We start from the raw sequence: 20,101 nt of genomic DNA, 5'->3' as shown, positions 1-20,101 counted from the left end.
CAGAGCCGCTTCTAAGAGGCTGATCTGCAGATATCCTCCATGTGCACAGACTGACACATGTGCAGGTTTCTCACTGTATTAATATGATTGATAAAAACTACCCAAAATAACCTAAACATCCATAAATAAGGAACCAGTTAAATAAATCATGACATATCCATTAGGTGTGATACTGTGCAGCTATGAAAAAAGAACAAGGACGCTCACTGTAACTTGACATGGAAAGATCTCTGAGATATTTTGTTCAGTAAAATGAGGAATATTAATAGAAAATAGCATCACCCTACATTTTGTATACAGTGACAATGAACTAAGCATATATATTCATGTTTCTGGGTGTAGTTTTCTAAAGGAAACTTTGCAAGGATCTATTAGAAATGGATCAGTGATAATTGGATAGGGATATTATGAATTGGCCAGCTAGAGGAGGACAGGTAGGAAAGTTTGCACTGTATTATCTCTGTGTATGTGTGTGTGTGTATTCTGTCTCTATGTACATACAGTACATATTTTAAATCATACAAATTCACAAAATAAATTAATAAAAAATAAAATAAATTATGCATATAGAAAGATACTGAGCTAAGACATCTCAAGGAATTTATCACAATCAGTTCTATGTGATTGTATAAGCAGTTGGTAGCCCGATGCAGTCATCTTCAATCTCATTTGTTTGGTTACCTCATTAGTAAAGAAACTTCAATCACATATCTGGCTATATGTGGATTGTCTATTTGAAAATGATATGATTTTTTACTATACAAAGTGCATTTTGTACCTTAATGCCACAGACTAAAAAAGAAACTAAAAAATATAAAAATGAAATTAATAGTATTTAATAGTTAAAATTAATTTGTTCTCATCAAAATATTAGCATGCATGATTCTCCTTTGAATACTAGGTTTAAAGCTTTGTGATACCATTGTCTGCAGTCTGTATTTTAGGTTTGGTTTTAACGATTGCCATAACTAGGGTAACCAAGCATCTTTGCTTGCCTAGGACTGAGGGTTTCCCTAGATGTGGGGCTTTTTGGTCGTGTGACCAAGTTAGCCCCCTGCATACTGGGACAGTCTCATTAGTCATAACTTAAAAATATGTATCCCAAATATACATATAGCAGTAAATTGAAGAAATAATTGTTGGCTAAATTACTAAATCATGATTCTCGTTTGTCATTATGCCACCAATTATGCAAAAGTTTTTGTGTAATTCAGCTGCTAAATTTTCATATTATGTGATGACAATTAGTTGTTCTTAGAAACTAGTCAAAAGTATTGCACGTGTATATTTCCAAAAGCAAGTTCAAACCCTCTGAAACCGTTCATTTGGAAGATTTTAAATTTGGGGAATGCTGTTCCCTAATTTTTAAGACTACCGTTATTATGAATTTTTAATCGGTGGCATACATTGTTTATGGTCACAGAATTATGTAAATGAGACACCTCTGTATACCCATTTCCAAAATGCTCTTTGCTACTATATCTTTCAAAAAAGGAAGCTACTTTTTTAGTATTTGTTGAATGGTAAACTTCACTTTGAGAGTAGAAGGAGGGTGTGCCTGATTAATTATTTGCACCGTGGGGAGAATCTTTGTCATCTTGTTTGTTGTATGTGCTTGTATTGTTTGTCATATTCAATCTGTGGTTTCTTTACAGGAATCTTTGAAGTTACTTGTCCATTCTCTGAAGGTCAGTTTGGTTACAATTAGATAATATCATTTTAACTGAGCATGTATAAACTGTAGTAGACCCTGATAGGCTGAAAGGAAAAGTAGGATAGAGGGCTTGGCTTTGGTGTGGAATGAGCATCTTCTGTTAGCCACCTCCTATGGGACTATCAGGCCCAGGGATCCAGTCATCCAGTTATGGTGGACACGCACCTGTGTCAACCTCAATGCACCTGTGTCAACCTCAATATTAACTGTTATTGAAGCTTCCTCTTTCTTGTGTTTTAGCCATTGAACAATTCAGACAGTAATCAAGAATTCCTCCCATGTCTGAATGGTTCATGGTGTGCCCCTCCTGGGTGCCCACTGGGAAGGTGCTGGAAACTGTGTATTGCCCCCTCAGTTATGGGGTCTTCATGGCTTTGCTTCCTGTGAATGGAAACATTAGTTTTCAGCATTTCAAACAATAATCCAGAACTATGATCTAATCCCTATTTTTCTATATTCTAGGAGCAAGCTGAAGAAGAAAAGAAGCCTAGGGATGGCACAACCTCTTTGAATCATGGTAATTATTTCTCTTACAGTTTTAGTTCACAATGAACAACTTTTAAGTGAATTTTTATTAGATTGCTTTAGTTGTTTAAGGTTTATTAATTTAAATATGTAGTAATAGTATCTAATATTTTAGTGTGTTACATCCTCTTCTTCTGTAGAATTTATCAGTGTCACCTCACATTTTCAAATATATACATTGAAAAAGTCTGAAGCTCTTATTATCTCATTTAGTTGCCTTTTACAAAGGCTTTAAGTAAAACAACTTCTGATCTGTAAACTTTCTCTGTGAACAATAAAATAAAGAGATGCTACTTAGTTTATTTATAATTCTGTGCATAAGCTTTTCCCAGATTGATTTGATCTTTTAATGATTCCATTTGCACTCTTGTATTAAAGCTATGTTTTTGAGGAGATTGTACATTTGCTCTAAATTGAATATCCTTCATTATGGTTATTAATACATCAGTAGGTTTTAAATAAATAGACTTTAGTATTCAGCTAATGCTCTGATGCTTTAAATTTAAATCAAGAAATGAAGATGCTACTTCCATGGAATATATAATCTACAGATTTGTGATTATTGCTATATAAGCTAAATTTTCTGTAAAATGTAGTTGAATATCCAACAATATTTGTGCAATTCTCAGTGGAAAGGATGCATATAAATTTGATAATGTTCCTCTAATTACCTTTTAAAGCACCTTAAGTATTTGTTGAGTAAGCTTTTTTTTTTTGTTTTTGTTTTTGTTGGTTTGTTTTTAAATAATGGAAACAACTAAAAATACCTTGAAAAATGACAATATTGGGACACAATGTTGAAAATTTGTGATCTTCTACCTGAATTTTTTTTAAAAATAAAAATTGTTTTATATTTTAAGCAAAACATATTGCTTTAAGCTTTAAATTTCTTTTCCTCTCTTGCTGACTTCCAGGCCTGTCATGTTCTTTGCCGAAAAATCAAAATAGAATGCAGTAGTTTGATAATTATGTAATTTGATGTTCAGCTCCATTGAAATATACTTCAGTTATGTAAGACTGGGATTTTAGAAATAAATTTGGACTGTACCTGGCCCTAACAGCAGGGCTTTTTTAAACAATTTTTTTTTTCTTCTCAGAGAGAGGGTTGTGATTTATGATGTTGTTGTTTCTCCCCTGCAGCTATATTTTCACACTAATGTAAATTGTTTTAGGTTCTCTTATTCTGTGGTTGAAACATTTACTCTACAAAAAGAAAAGCAGATTTAGGCCAAAATTTTTAAATGTTCAGTCCCTCAAACTAAGATTCTTTATTAATGTAGTATTTACATTTTCTTTATTTCCAGCTATATGTTTATCTCAAGTAGCTTTTCAGTTTTTAGTTTGCTGTTGTTCTTCCATTATTGTACATATTTTATAGTTAATGGTCCAGTCTCAAAAGTTTCACACTGAGATTTATTCTTCAAATTTAATATTGTCACTGTTGCTGCTTTCCCCAGCTGTAGAACGTAATAAATGTTTAGAAAAAGGATGATACTTGGTTTGTGTATATAGATGCTACAAACTGCTATCTGTAATACAAATTGGATTATTTGAGGGCTTTTTTAGGTAATTTATATTTTTGCCACTTTTAGTGGGATAAAGAAAATAATTCCTTAAATTGCCTATTGTCTTGGCATTACAATGGGGATTTTTCTCCCATAGTTTGTGGAAATAGTTTAATCTTTTCTTTAGGCTGCTTACAAAAGAGATTTAGTCACTTTAATAACAAAACCCCCACAAAACTGTGTATGTACACATACATATTTATATGTGAACAGATAATTTTATTGAAAAATAAACACATAGTTCTTAGTAGTGATTTTATAACAAGTATATGTTTCTTTGGAGATCATTTAAAAAATAATTTATTGAATGCTCAGCCCGCACCACTAACATTGACGCACGTGTTACAGCTGAAGAAGCTGAGAGAGGCCATGTGACTTGTTTGAGGTAAACTTAACTGCTTGTAGATCCAGGATTTGAACCCACATCGAGCAAGTTCTAAAGCCTGTGCTCTTTCTACTTTACTTATATTCTTTCTACATTAGCTTCTCCCTTCTTTGTGTAGCTGTTAAGCTAAAGGTAGAGACAACTGGAATCTTGCTTGGAAATAGAAAGAGCAAAATTACTGCCAACAGTTGAAGTATTAACGGGCTCTCGGGGAAAATGGCGGACTAGAGGCCGCCGCCCGCACACCGCTGCCAAGGAAGGAAGTGGGAATTGCCGGCAGCTGCCTGTGTACGGATCGCCCTTCTGCGGGGGAACATTATGAAATCACAGAGAAGCAACACTGGACGCTCAGTGTCTGGAAAAAAAAGGTGACGGATGATATATTGAACTAGATCAAAGCACGGGCAGGGGAGGACGGGCGGGCAGAGAGCTGGGGCACTGAGGCCACCTGCCGGGGGGGTTGTGAGGCGGCTCCCTCCTCCGCCAGGGACCTTAGCTGATCACACTGGGGACCTGCCGGAGTCTGTGTGGCGTCATGGCCCCCGACAGCAGGCGTGGTGGGACCGGGGAGTGGCTAAAGCCATCCTGAGCGCTCAGGTGCGTGGATCCAGGCCAGCACCGGCTGGGGAGGGGGTGGAAGAACTGGAGTCTCCCCTGGGCTGTACCTTGTGGCCGGAAGCCACGCACCTTCCCCACATCGCAAGGGAATCTGAGCACAGGAACTGACCGGGGCATAGTAGGCTCCAACCTGGGAGGCTGTGGGCCACTCTACTTCTTTGGTGGTGCCCCCAGGGGTGGTGGTGGGGAGAACTCCGTGGTCCCTGACCCACTGGAACCAACTTCCGCCCATGTGATTTGGCATCTGTGTGGTCGCCCCCAACCCCCGCCAGCGAATCAGCTTGCCACTTATTTGGCCTCGACGTCTAGGCCCCAAATTCTAGGCCCCAAATGCCTCCTGCCTGTTTGGCCCTGACCCGCCCTGCAGGTTGGATCCGCTCTGCCGCTCTCACAGCCCTGCACCTGGCTCCTCCCCAGTCCTGGCTCTGAGGCTCTCACACTGGAGCCCGAGGCTCCGGCGATGTGCTTCCAGAGCTCCCGCCAGGTCCGGACACCGTCCCCAAGACTCCAGTGCTGCACCTGGACCCAAGACCCCACCCTGGAGCCTCCACCACTGCTTTAGGGTGGGAAGAACTGCTCCAAAGTCCAGTTCCCAGCCAGGGACCACCCAACCTGGAGCCACCAGTACACTGGGAACTGTTTGAGCAGACACCCACAGCCGGGGAACCCATGACCACTGCCTAGATGGCCTCACCCAGCTGCTACTGTCACTTCCGTGGGGAGACCCCAGGTAGAGCAATCCCCACAAACACTAGCCTCAATGAAGAGGGTCTTGCCCAGCTCCCACCTCAAACATCCTACAACTATTTGGTGAACAACACAACACCCAGCACAAACAACATTCAGCACAGGTTTGGGCAGAGGCAATCACAGGCAAACAACAAATCAGAACAGCTGCACTATAGGCTTCTAGTGCACACGACCCTCCTCTGCCTTGTCAACATTCCAGCGTTGGGAGGAAAAAGCACCATCTAGAGACCTTCCCTTTTTCTAATCAAGCAGGAGAGTTTCCAGCAAAGAACAGGTGTCCTGCAAACGTATTAGCCCTGAGTCAAGAAAAGAGGTTTCAGATGAGAAGAAGCCAGCAAAAGAATGCTGGCAAAATGAAAAATCAAAACAGATGGACACCCCCAAGGGGTCACAACGCAGCTACAGTAGTGAACTCCGACTATAAGGAAATTGTTGAAATTACAGAAATGGAATTCCGAATATGGATGGCAAATAAGATGAATGGAATTGAAGAGAAAGTTGAAAACCAACAAGAGGAAGCCAAAAAATATTTCATGAAATTAGTGAAAAAGTCACTAAGAACTAGACAACATAAGGAAGGATATAATAGAACTTAAAGAAATGAAAGAGTCATTTAAGGAATTTTGAAACACAGCAGAAAGTTTCAGCTGTGAAATCTCTCAAGCAAACCCAGTCATTTAACGAGGCAGAGAAGAGAACAAAAAAGGCAGAGCAATCACTTAGAGAGACATGGACTATGCAAAGCAAACTAACAAACAAACTGTAGGTATACCTGAGGGAGAAGAAGAAAGAGCTAAAAGCATGGAAAATCTATTCAGGAGAATTATTGAGGAAAACTATCCTGGTATCTCTAGAGATCCAGGCATCCAGATACAAGACAGTCATCAAACACCAGGAAGATTCATAGCAAACAGGGTATCTTCAAGACACATAATAGTCAACCTGGCCAAAGTCAACCTGGCCAAGATGAGTTCATCTTGATGCCTAAAGCTAGGTAAGGACACAACAAAAAAGGAAAACTACAGACCAATATCCTTTATGAATATAGATGTGAAAATCCTCAGTAAAATACTAGCAATCTGAATTCAACAACACATAAATTAATCCACCATGACCATGTGGGCTTCATCTCAGGGATGCAAGGATGGTTCAACATATGTAAATCAATAATTATGATTCACCAGGTAAACAGAAACAAAAACAAAGACCGTATGATCATCTCAATAGATGCAGAAAAAGCATTTTACAAAATCTAGTACCCTTTCATGATAAAAACGCTCAACAAACTAGGCACAGAAGGAACATATCTTAAAATTATAAAAGTCGTATATGAGAAACCCACAGCCAACATCATATTGAATGGGGAAAAGTTGAAAGCATTTCCATTCAGAACTGAAACAGGATAAGAGTACCCACTGTCACCACTTCTATTCAACATAGTGCTGGAAGTCCTAGCCAGAGCAATCAGGCAAGAGGAATAAATAAAGGGTATCCAAATCAGGAAAAAGGAGTTAAAACTATTGTTTTTTGTTGACCTTATGATTTTGTATTTAGAAAACCCCAAAGACTTCACCAAGAGACTCCTGGAACTGATAAGTAAATTCAGCAAAGTCCCAGGATATAAAATCAGTGTACGCAAATCAGTAGCCTTTCTATATACCAATAACAGTCAAGCCAATATTCAAATCAAAGACTCAGTACCATTCACAATAGCTAAGAAACAAATAAAGAAAATAAAATAACTAGGAATATACTTAACCAAGGAGGTGAAAGATTGCTACCAGGAGGACTATGAAACACGGAGGAAAGAAACTGCAGATGACAGAAACAAATAGAGAAACATATCATACTCATGAATCAGTAGAATCAACATTGTTAAAATGTATATAGTACCCAAAGTGATTTATAGTTTCAGTGTAATCCCCATCAAAGTACCAGTGGCATATTTCGCAGATCTAGAAATAATAAATCTATGCTTCATTTGGAACTGGAAAAGAGCCCGGATAGCTAAAGCAATCCTAAGCAAAAAGAACAAATCTGGAGGCATCAGATTACCAGACTTCAAACTATACTACAAGGTTATAGTATCCAAAACAGCATAGTATTGGTACAAAAATAGAGACGTGGAGTGTGGGGAGTTAGCTAGACTCCCAGCAAAAAATCAGGTCCCTCAGGCAGGGGTCATCGCAAAGGATAAGGAAATAATAGAAAATAATAGAATATAGAAATAAAAGAATACACAGAGATGAAAGTGAAAATAATAGAATATAGAAATAAAAGAATACACAGAGAAGAAAGTGCAGTTTTATAAAGAATAGATTTATGAAAAGGCGGGGCCTCGGAGGAAGCCCTGACAGCATTCCCGTAAACTGTGAGTGAAGTTTTACATCAGTATCTATGGGTACAGTGATCGGTTGCCAGGGGTAACAAATTTACATAATCACAGGTAGTTTGTTTTAGGTTAAAAGTCTCCCAAAAGGCTTCTATAGATCCCTTAATTAACTCTAGCTACGTGTGTAAATGGTTACAAAATCTTTCAAAGACAACCTTCTAAGTTCTAAGATAAAGCTATCATTTAACAGAAGGGTTAAACAGAGATATAGTGGCTCCATATTTCTTTATCTAGTTATTGTGGATGGAGACAGGTAGTCAGGAGTTAAGCAGGAACTGTCCCTTGGGCTAAAAGTTTTTAGCTGCAGGTATCTGTCTGTCAGGCAGATACTCTTTGATCAGCTCTCATCCTGTGGCTCCACACAAACCTGCTTTGTTATACAAAACAGGAGGAAGCCACAGGTTTGAGACTGCTGCGTCAACCTTGAAAACAGCTGCCACTGCCCTCTGAGACGCCCTCCTGAGGGAGGGAGCTTTTGATATGCGAACTAACACGTTCACATATTCCTTCAGGGCAAAGCCCTGCAAAACTCCTGAGATCATTTGTGTCTCTAATATAGCAATAATAATCTATGGAACAACAATAGAGAAATGGAACTGTTAGATCCGGTTCCCCTTGGCCCCAGGAACAGAGAGGCAGAGTCACTGAGGCTGCAAAAAGGTAAAGGAGTTTATTAACTAGCCCCGGGCCAGGGTCCAAATTCCAGAGCACCAACGCAGTGGCCTCTCCAGGAACTAGGACCCCGCCCTGGGGTAAAGATTAGGCTTTTATACTTTTCTGTATGCTAGTTTTCACACGACACGTTATTCTGCACACAACACGTTAGTCTGCACATGACATACTAGTCTGTACACGACACACTAGTCTGCACACGACACACTAGTCTGTACTTTATTCCCCTTCAGTTTATTTGTTCCTTTTGTTTAGAAGTGGCTGATCGCATTGGCTTCAGGTTTGTTGACTCTAAGTTTCGGGCTTTTTGCACTGGCGCCAGTTGTAGTTAACATCATCCAGGGGAAGAGGAGGGTCTCCGACGGGGGAGGGGAGCTGTTGTAGCATACCTTCTAGTTTTTGGTTACAAGCGATACTGGGAACACACGCCCTGCACAAGCCATTCATGCACTGATCATGTCTTGCTCTTCTTATTTACTTAGTTGGTTGGAGGGCACCTGGATTCTCCAGCCCTTTATCAGAAAGCAACTTGCAGTTACCTCCCCGGGGCTTTGTTTTCCTTTACTTTAGTGAAGCCTGCCATGGCTCCACTTACGCTAAGCACCAAGCCAGCAAGCCATATATACAGAAGCAGAACTAGGCTTCTCACATCCAGGAAGCCTAGCCTATCATGGAGTTACCTTTGTTCTTATCTCTGTTTTTCATTCTGATTAACTATATTTATTAAACAACTAAAAGCAAGCATAGTCACAGAAGCGAATAGCATCAGTTAGAATCAAAGAGAGCACACATTTTCCTACTATCAATTCCTGTTCTTCAGAACAGACTAGAAAACCCAGATATAAAAGTATCTACCTACAGCTGACTGATCTTTGACAAAGCAAACAGTATCGTACACTGGGGAAAAGAAGCCCTGTTCAATGAATGGTGCTGGGGAAATTGGATAGCCACATGCAGAAGAGTGAAACAGGGCCCCTATCTCACCACTCACAAAAATTAATTCAAAAATGGAAAAAAGACTTAAAGGTAAGGCATGAAACCACAAAAATTCTAGAAGAAAATGTAGGAACAACTCTGGTAGGCATCAGTCTAGGCAAAAAATTTATGACTAAGACCCCAATGGCAATAACAACAGCAACAAAAATAAATACATGGGACTTGATTAAATTAAAAAGCTTCTGCACAGCTAAGGAAAAAAATCAGCAGAGCAAATAGACAACCTACAGAATGAGAGAAAATATTCATAATCTATACATCCAATAAAGGGCTTATAACTATTAATAGAATCTACAAAGAACTCAAACAAATGAAAGAAAAATAGACCTCTTGCTAGATTAACAAACAACCCCATTAAAATGTAGGCAAAAGTCATGAACAGAAGTTTTTCAAAAGAAGATAGCAAGTGGCCAAGAGTAGTCCCTTGTCACTTTTCAGTCTTTGTGTACCCTCTCTTCCCCAACTAAAATTTATCTGAGATTCTGTTAGTAGAGTACCTTATATCCTTTCTCTAGAATATCATTAGAAACCTCTCACCACCTGGCACTTGCCTGTTACCTGCCAATAAGATGCCCTGCCTGCTTTGCTCCAGCCTTACAGAACATGCAGAACTTACTATCTTACTGTCTGAAGAAGTGCTTTCTCTGCCTGGAGGGTCTTTCTCCTGGCTGGCTCCTTCAAAACCTCATTGTCTTCTCTACTTTTCTTATTTTGTATTTTCTTCCTATTCTATTTTTTCCAGCATATGGCATTTGGTTTTTAAAAAATTCAGTTACATAACATGCCAAATCTCCTACCTAAATGAGGCATTTTTATAAAGGTGTAAAATCAGGGCCAATCAGGCAAATAGGATCTATTGTTTGTTATACTGAAGTAATAATTTACTAGTGCTCTGAAGTATTAATTAGCTAAATGGCTTGAAGAAGAATTAACACAGCTTCCAAAAGTGCTTACCTTACTTTCAGGGAGTAGTTGTCACCCTGGGGGTTATGGCTCATTAAGTGATTCTAAGAGCTTCAAAGATGGCCGCTTGAATCTTATCTTAGAGTCTTTTGCTAGAGTAGCTAGTTTACTTCCTTGGTAAAGTGATTATATATCAGTGGAACTAATGTCTGCGTTTTCGAAACTTTGTGAGGGATCTGTTCATTCCCACCAGGTAATTCCTTACCTAAGAATGGATATCAACACCAGGAAGGGGAAAACCAAATCAATTTTACTTTATTCAATTCTTATCAATATAGTTGGCATTTACTATTGTTAAGTAAACGGTTAAATATTTAGGGATTTGGCTACTTTGAACTAAAGAATTACATTTTCACTGAGCCATGCAACTCATTGGAAGAAGTCATAAGACTTCTTTCTAAGTAAGGAACTTTTTGCAGGGCTTCCATACTGGAAGTATCCACGTGCTCTTTAATAGAAATACTACTCTCTAACAAGTATTTTTCAGTATACATTTTCAATTCATTTATTTGCTCTTAATACTGTTGTATAAAAGAGATAATCTTTCCACTTGACTAAGTTGCAAAACCTCCCCTGTGGCATTCTGTCCCTCTTGGGTGACTCAATGGTGTTGTTGAGAAGAGATGCTTACAAAGGAAAGGAGCACATGTGTTTTCTTCCTAGAGTCAATCAGTAGATCAGTTAGTTATCAAGGAGTGACACTGTGCAAAGCACAAAGATGGGGCAAGTGCCTATATTCATAAAGCCTGTTTTATGAAGACAGTTTTTATGGGTCATGTAGAATTCTTTAATGTGTGAAAGCAAACACCATGTTAAAAACTTTCTCTCATTGAAGAATTTCCTGTGAAGCCTTTGGATTATTCATGTCTTCAAGCCATCCTACAGAGGGAACCCCCAGTCTAAAGGCAGAACTAAGTCTCTCCTACATCTGTGATTAGGGATCCCTGGTGGATAATAGGAATATTGAACTCTGGAAAGAGGACTGAGTACCCTGATTTTTCAATTGATTTGGCAAAAGAAAATGTTACAGTGCAGCACTTGGTTCTAGTGGAGACATCTGCGAAGCCTTCAAGCCTTGTGGGCAGTGTACTTAATTAGGGAGGACCTAGGGCCTAGTGGCCAGACACCATCTCTTGCCTGCCTAAGTAAACACTTCCATCTTCTCTCCTGCATATCTTGCTCATTCTCCTCCTAAAGCCAGAGGCTTGTGTTTCATTTTGAGTTTGAACCAAATAATTCTTTCCACTAATGTGCTTGTTCTTTTACAGCATGTTTGATTTTTGTTCAGCATAATTACCTTTTGCTACTGAGAGTAAAGCTGCTACTTTGGGGGCATTTTAATGTTTGCTCAAACTTAAACTGTTCCATGTGAAATATTTGGACCATGGGCTTATTTGCTGACATGCCTATTTTAAACGACTGCTCCATCTCCCAGTGCTCTCTCAGCACTGTAGAGGGATCTTGTTCTTCTTTTTTTAACATACATTAAAAAAAAATCGGAAACTATATCAAATGTATAAAAAGTTGCAAGTGCAGTTCAAAGAAATTTTTTTTTTTCTGAATTACAGAGTAAGTTGCTAACTTGATACTTCATCTCCCCCAGTACGTTGTTATGTATTTCCTACAAGCAAGACTGTGTTCTGCCCAACCCCAATACAATCAACCTTGCCAAGCAGGCAGTTAGTATCAATGATTGATTGATTGACGGCATTGATACATTCCTGCCGTCCAAGCTCCAGACCCCATTCAGCCTTCACCAGTGATGCTAGTAACATCCGTTACGGTAAAAAGGATCAGTTCAGAATCATGTGTTACAGTGAGTCTCCATGTCTGTCCAGTTTCCTCGGTCTGGAGCAGTTCCTCAGCTTTCCTGAACTTTCATGATCTTGATACTCTTAAAGATTACAGGCCAGTTTTTTTGTAAAATGTCCCTGAGCTTGGATTTGTCTGACATTTCCTCATGATTAGATTCAAGTTATGTATCTTTGGGCAAATATCACAGAAGTAATGCTTTTTCCCCTCCTCATTGCATTGTATCAGATGGGACATGATTTTGCTTTGTCCCATTTTTTATGATAACTCTGATCTTTTGATTAAGGTGATGTCTGCTAGGTTTTTCTACTGTAAAGTTATAATTTTTCCTTTGCAATTAATCAGTGTTTTATAGGGAGGTATTTAAAACTAAGTCTCTTCTACATCCTATTTTTTTAAATAAATTTTCTACTTATTTATTTATTTATGTATTTCTACTTATTTATTTCTTTATGGACTTCTTATTCAGTGGACTTTAATCCATTTCTTTCATTATTTTGATTTTCAGATTGTGTGCAGTTTGGTCACTGGAGCCCCTTCATGCTGGTTTTGGTGTCCTTTTGATATGTTTCTATTATTATTTGAGCACTTCCCTATTTTCTGGCACAAGATGTTTTAAGGCCCACCTTATACTCTCCCTGCCACAGACCTTGAATCAGCCATTTCTCTGAAGAGCTCTGGCTCTTTTTCATGGTTTTGGCTGTGTACATTGCTATTAGGGTGTCATTGCTCTTAGGACCTCTCAGTGGACAGAGCTAAGGCATGTCTGTTTTTATTCTTATATGCACGCATATACATATATCAAAGTGAAATAAAATACAGAGATGAATCTCTAAATTTAAAATGTTTTATTTGGGAGGAAGAATTGCAATTTGGGGCATACATACAGACTGGATGGTTGTTGATATGTCTGAAGAACAAAGAGGTTTTATAAAAAGGAGATATGTTACCTATTGTTTTGAAAGAAAGTTCATTGGCTCGAGTGAAGTTTTTGGGATCTGGCAAACTCTGATTGACGAGTGACTGTGGTGGGTAAAACTGGTCTCAGTCTTAGAGTCATGACAGGTTGTTTCCATAGCTATTAGATAAAATCAGTTTCAGGTTACATACAACAAGCAGTTTCAGCAGCCAGTCTTGCAGAGAATATTCTGGGAGCAACGTTATGTGCCCTGAGTGCTTTCCCCGTTGGCTTCTCAGTTCTGTTTTAGTTGGTTAAGACAAGAGTGACTCAGTTCATATGATCAACTTTCACATTTCCCGCTTTTGACCAAGATCTTTCTCTCAAAGTATTGCTGATCAAACATTTTGAAGTTAGGCTTAATTTTCCTTTGGTACCAGGACCTGTCCTGGTTGTCACTGTCTCACATTGGGGGTGAGGGGGCTGGTATGGGGGTCTACAATAGGGACTAGGGCCACATTTGAGTAACAAAGAGGCCAGAAGGAAAAATTTTTCTTAGGGCAGGTCTGTTTGGAAGCCAGCATCAAGTTCTGTCTTATCAGTTACATGGGCATCAGCAGTCATCTCCAGGTGTTGAGCTAACATTATCCTATTAGGAGAGTTGGCTTTATGCAGATTAGACAGGCAATAAGAACAAAGTATAAAAATCATAATGCAAAAAATAATTGGCAACAATATAACAAATCCAGTTTGAATAGTAATTCTAAACCATGAACCTAATTTTGAAGGTAACCAAATAAACAAATCCAAAGACCATGGGAGAAACTGGGTGAGAATTGCTCTAGCCATTGAGTAGCATTTTATGACTGGGTTGAATTAAAGCAGAGAATTACAACTCTGCCAAAGAGATCATCAGTACAATTTGAACAAAAAGTTGCGTTAGGGATATTGTCAAAGTTGCCCATTAGGTGGACTAAAAAGATTTATTAGGTCAGAATTTGTCAAGTTACCTATAGCAGCTACTGATTGTGAAATTTTAATTACAGCATTATATTGTTAAGTTAAAAAGGTAAGCATTAAGAGGGGTAGCATTCTCATTATGATATGGAGTCTTATTCCAACATCTTGGGAAAAGCTATTTACAATGTTGAAAAACGTCAACTTCTCATTCTGGTTTGCAGTTTGTCTCTGGTTATGGCGTCACATGGTTTGGTAAACTTTCAGTTTGGCCCATACATGAGGCATGAGGCCTGTACCTTAGAATTTATCTAGTTTCAGCTTATAGGGCTTCCCGAACAGAACAGTTCCTGTTTTAGTAATTTTATGGAAGAAAGTTGGATAGAAGAATTTAGAATCTATAGGTGGATAACCAGAAGTCAAAAACAATGTATGGGTTGGGCGTGGTGGCTCACGCCTGTAATCGCAGCACTCTGGGAGGCTGAGGCTGGAGGATTGCTTCAGGTCATGAGTTCGAGATCAGCCTGAATGAGTCTCTACTGAAAAAAAATAAAATAGAAAAATTAGCCGGGTGTCATGGCACGCACTTGTAGTCTCAGCTTCTTGGGAGGCTGAGGCAGGAGGACCGCTTGATCCTAGGAGTTTGAGGTTGCAGTGAGCTATGATGATGCCACTGCATTTTATCTGGGGCAACAGAGCAAGACTCTTGTCTCAAAAAAAAAAAAAAAAAATGTATGGAGCTACAATCTAATAACAGGTGTATTATAGCTTTTCTTTAGAAACATGACTTTTTTCTCCACAACTGGTCACCTAGGAACCTCAGATTTAAAAACCTCTTGAGGCTAGGAAGCCAAACCTAGACAGACTTTATATTTTACTTAGTGTCTTAAGGTTCCTGGGCCTGCCAGCAGTGACAGTTTTTATTTACTCACTGTAAGGATGGGAACCCTTGAAGTCAGAAATATTATGCATATTTTAAAAAATGACATTTCAGTCAAAGCCTTAGTAATATAACCGATGTTTTCAACTGCATTATGCTATAAAAAGAGAACAGATTTTTCTTGGACTTATGCAAATAACCATATTGTCATAAGAATATTTACACATAGTTTTTGAATTCTGGAGGAATCAAATAGGGGAAAAAACCCAAATGTTTTTATCTTTGTTTGCAAAAGTAGACTTTACCAAATTCCTGTAAATTATAGATAGCTTAAGTGAGAAAATTTTCTTAAATCCAGAAAACAAAACATTTTAAACATTTGAGTAAAGGACTCACAACATTTCAAATAAAAATGATAAAAACATTGTATTCATCGGTTATTCAATCTTATGTAATTAACTTTTGTTCTGCTTGATCTCAATTAGTAGTTTCAGGAATTCCTTTGTTTCTTTATGAAAGATCTGGAAATTTTTATTTGATCTTAAAGTTACCAAAAACTTGTATTTAAGAGTACTTGTTAGTTAGTCTTTTCCGTTAATCTGCTTGTAAATGTTTTTAGAGAAGAATTTAAAACAATAACTGTGGATGACAAAATAGCCAGACATGCTTAAAAAAAATCTGATGGAAGTTTATAATTGATAAGGAAATTTAGTTATTTCTACTACATATAGCATTTTAAGACAACAACCAGAATTATGATTGATAACAGATTCTTATGAATTTATATAATTTTTGAAATATTCATATCAACAATATATTAATTTCCATAAATGCAACTGAAAAAAGATCTAGTATCACATCATTTGATGATGTTTCCCAGACAATTTACCAAATAAGTCTTATTATTAAATATCTGCAAAAGATAAGTGATATATCTTTTGATGCTTTCCAGGCACCCAGTTGGAAAATCCCAAAATTAATTTTAGGTTAAAGAGACTTAAACTAGAATTTGATTTTGGGTAATTTTGTCAAACACATTAAAAGGCTTAAAACACTTGGATCAAAATGGGATCATAGGTCACTTATGAAATCATAATAGTCATTCACGTAGTCATAGTGATAATTGAAAGGATTTAAAAGCAATACAGCGAGTTATAGGGGAAAAATCCCATAACTCTTTTAAAGCTCAGTTTTTGTTTTTGTTTTTTGTTTTCAAGTAACCAAAAACCTAATAAAGGCAACACAGGAGATTATCTTGATAAAGCATAAATTCTTTGTTTCTTAGGCCAGCTTCCAAAAAGGTAAAAAAAACCCTCTGTAGTGTGATTATTTTGCTTTATGGGAAGCTCATTTAGATAACCTGGAAGTTGAACCTGATGAAAAGGGTACTTGAATTTAATCAGACACAGGAAGGATGTGTTCAAAATTGTGAGTGTAACAATTCAGATACATGAAGAGAAGTCAAGGATGCAGAATCAAATTATCCTGAAGAAAGGCCCTCGGGATAAACATTTCAGTGTTAGGCCAAAACAGCAGAGTTAGAACCAGAGTAAAAGTTACAGGAGCTGACAAAAAAGTTGAAGGAGAGAGTTATCATCTCAGGCCTTCTCAAGAGGACAGAAAGCTAAAGGCAGTAATGTATGACTTGCAAATCATGCGCAGCAAGATACAGCCAAAGTTGAACCTCTGAGATATGAATCTGAGAAATTTAAAAAGGAAAACTTTACTTCAAGAAATGAAATTACCATTTTAAGTGAAGAGGACAGCATTTTAAACCTGACACTTAGGGAAATTAAATGGATCTCAGGAAGAAATGTGTTAGAAATAGGAACTGTCTGCAGTTTTGAAGATGGCTGTTAAAGTAACAGATTTTAGAATCAAAAATCAAAACCTCTTGAAATTTCTTAAAAGACCAGATCAATACTTTAAGAAAACTTTGTTGTTTTAAATATAGACTACCAGATTCTAGTCCTGAGTCAGTGCACCCCTGACACCGATGTTTAATTTTTTGAAAAACCCAATTTCTTTCCAATCCCAGCCAACCCAGTCACACATAAAACTTCCTTCATGGGGACCATCATTTATAGATCCTCTTTGACTTGTTTTGGACTTTTATCATTTTCCCAAACACCTACTCTTAGTCCTAATAATTTTTCTTTTCTTAAAAATTTGAAATAACCATTTTTTTTTCTTAGAACAAAAATTTACCACATAAGCTTCTTTCTCAAAATCATTTTTTTCAAAATTCATGTTTTGATTAATAGACCTAAATATATGTAGTCTTTTTTATACAATTTAAGAAGGCAAGAACAAACATATTTATTCGTGTGTTTCAGTTTTTAATCTTATTTGGATATGACCCAGACATTTAATGAGTATATGTTATTTAATTTACCATAATTTTATTTAAATTACATGAAAAGTTAATTTATACACTTTATTCCATGACTCAATTCTTATGATCACCTTCACACATACATACAAATTTATATTTGTATATGTAGATACACACATATTTGTAAAACTATTTTTGTATCAGTCTGTCTCTGTATGTTGAAATCTATGAATTCACTGTGATACCTCCAATTCCAGTGTGATCCCGCAGGCTTCATTCTAGTTTTCCCTCTTTATATTAATGTGTTTGAGAGTGAGAAACTGGCTCCCCAGCTCCTCAGTGTATCTGCTTATCTGGTCAGCCCCCTCTCTGTAGCTGTGCTCTCGGTGCTGCCCGGCGCCTCCCTGGCACCTGCGGCCACCTCATCCCGGTCCGGCTCGACCACCGCGCCGCCCGCCCCTGGATGCCATCCTCCGGCTCTGTTGTTCTGACACCCGCACCAGGCCACCCTCTGCGGGATGCCTTCCCCACCCTGCTTGGGCTTTGGCGCCGCACACCAGGCTGTCCAGCGGGAGTCGCCCTCCGGGCCATCCGGGCTCCGACTCCCCCCGCTGGGTCACCCTCCTGGGTAGAGGCCACCAGCTCCCGGATTCGCCCCGCCCTCGCCTCCGCCCCCGCCCCCGCGAGGCTGCCCCCACCTGAGGCTCTTTCCCGCCCCGTCCCGCGCTCCAGTGCCCCAGGCCGGGCAGCTGAGCCTGCTGAGTGGGTCCCTCCGGCCGCTCTGGGCCACAGCCGCTGCGCTGTCCTCCTCCCCCTTGTCCCTGACCTTTTCTGCCCCACACACATAGTGGCTGCAGAATGGAATTGTTCAGGCTGTAACATGACACCGTCCTGAAGAGAGAGAGCGGAAGACGCTGAGAGAGCCTACGGTGGAAGAAGAGAACAGACGGGGCGGCCGGGCCTGCCTGGTCCTCCCGTCCAGGGGGGCGCGCGGCAGGGGGACAGGGCTGAGGCTCGCGTCAGGGCTCAGGGCGCGTGGAGCTGTGGTGGCCTCTGCTCCGCCCGCCGCCCACTTCAGGCCTGGCTCAGCGGCCAGCCCTCTCCTCCTCCCGACCCGAGTGCTCCCCTTCCTCCGTCGCGCTGTGCCTTTCCCATGGCGGACAGTCAGGGAAGACACTTGCCTGACAGGGGGCGGGTCCGACAGGGGCCAGGTCTGACAGTGCCCAGGTCCGACAGGGGGCGGATCTGACGGGGGCCGGGGCTGACGCGGGGCTGACTGGGGACCTCCCGAGCGTGCCGTCGCTTGGATTTCCGTCCAAAGCCAGAAGGAGATAGGAATTAGTGATGCATCCTTGCTGCTTTGCTAAAGTTATCGTTATTTCAGTGCTCAACTGCAAAGCTGTATTTGTGTGGTAGCTCATTTTATAAGATAGATGAATTTCTTAAAAATTTACATGGACATGCACATTCACGACTAGAATCTTATTTTTCTCCTGATTTCCATATGCATAATTGAATGGTACTAAGCAAAATAAAAAACACTCTCCTCTGAGACAGCATCTGACACACAATTAAGACATTATAGTGCAATATACAGAAACTTCCCTAACGTTCAGACTGATGCATGGCAGATAGATGGATAGATAGATATTGAAGACTAGCCTGGATTTTGGGTATTCAGCCATGATTTTGTCTTTAGCCCCAGGCAAATGTCATTGTTTAAAAATCCAAAATTTTAGTTATTCTTTCTGAAGAGTGACTTCTTTTGATATTTGAAAGGAAGTGTAGAGTATGTGTTTAGAATCAAACAGGCCTTGTTTGAACTTTGGTTTTGCCACTTAATTTACCTTGTGACTTCCAACAACTTATTTATTTTTCTAAGGCTCAAATGTCTTCTTGTGAAATGAGAATAGATAATATCTTACCCCATAAAATTGTCAATTAAATGAGAAAATATTTATAGTGTGTTCAATTCTTGGTAGATACTAAATGTATGTTGAACAGCTTAAGCAGGGAATTTATGTATTAGTTTTTAATAACTTTCAGTTTCCTTTTAGTATGGGTGCTCGTCTTTTCCCCAGGAGATTCCTAGAGGACTGGTTTAAAAACTATTTGCTGTGGAGAATTAACATTAGGTGAAGCATTTCCTTTAGTATTTTTATCCTGCTTAAGAAAGAACTTATTTTTCTTTGAGGAATAGTAAGATATAAAATTTAAACCTTTAAAAACTCATTTGGTTTTTCTTTTCTTAAAAAACTGGAAGCAGCACAATATGTTTCTGACAAGCCTTTCCTGAAAAGCCTCTTTGGGATATAGCTATGCATAGAAAATAACTTTTTGGAAAAGCATTTTAAGTGAACATAGAAGATTATTGCCAATAGTTTGTGACTGTTCTGATGAAAGTGAAGAGCATGGGAAAGTGACAGAGGCATGTATTTGGTCTTTAGTAAGTTGAACAGATTTAAAAGGTATATAGGATTTTAAACATATACAAACTTTTGGAATGCTTGAGAAACGTGTTAATCATTTTGGGATAATAGGGATCTTATGTACTGGATTTAAAGTCACTCTCGTCTTAGGAAAGCCTATACCCCACAGTCTTAGGCCGAATGCCTGAAGGCACTGAATGCCCTGCCCAA

General features: G+C 39.0%; 1 protein-coding gene across 2 annotated transcripts in view; it reads left to right on the top strand.

The window, feature by feature from the left end:
* Nucleotides 1-20,101, top strand: part of L3MBTL4 (L3MBTL histone methyl-lysine binding protein 4) — a 339,453-nt gene that overhangs the window by 9,679 nt on the left and 309,673 nt on the right. For both annotated transcript variants that reach the window (XM_069468253.1, XM_069468254.1), the window contains exons 2-3: nucleotides 2,177-2,231; nucleotides 10,038-10,043. In XM_069468253.1, the coding sequence (XP_069324354.1) occupies nucleotides 2,177-2,231; nucleotides 10,038-10,043 (61 nt within the window). The remainder of the gene's footprint in view (nucleotides 1-2,176; nucleotides 2,232-10,037; nucleotides 10,044-20,101) is intronic.

This window comes from Eulemur rufifrons, chromosome 5 (genome assembly GCF_041146395.1).
Source record: "Eulemur rufifrons isolate Redbay chromosome 5, OSU_ERuf_1, whole genome shotgun sequence".
In the NCBI taxonomy this organism is placed as follows: domain Eukaryota; kingdom Metazoa; phylum Chordata; class Mammalia; order Primates; family Lemuridae; genus Eulemur; species Eulemur rufifrons.
This window is presented reverse-complemented; position numbering and strand designations above follow the sequence as displayed.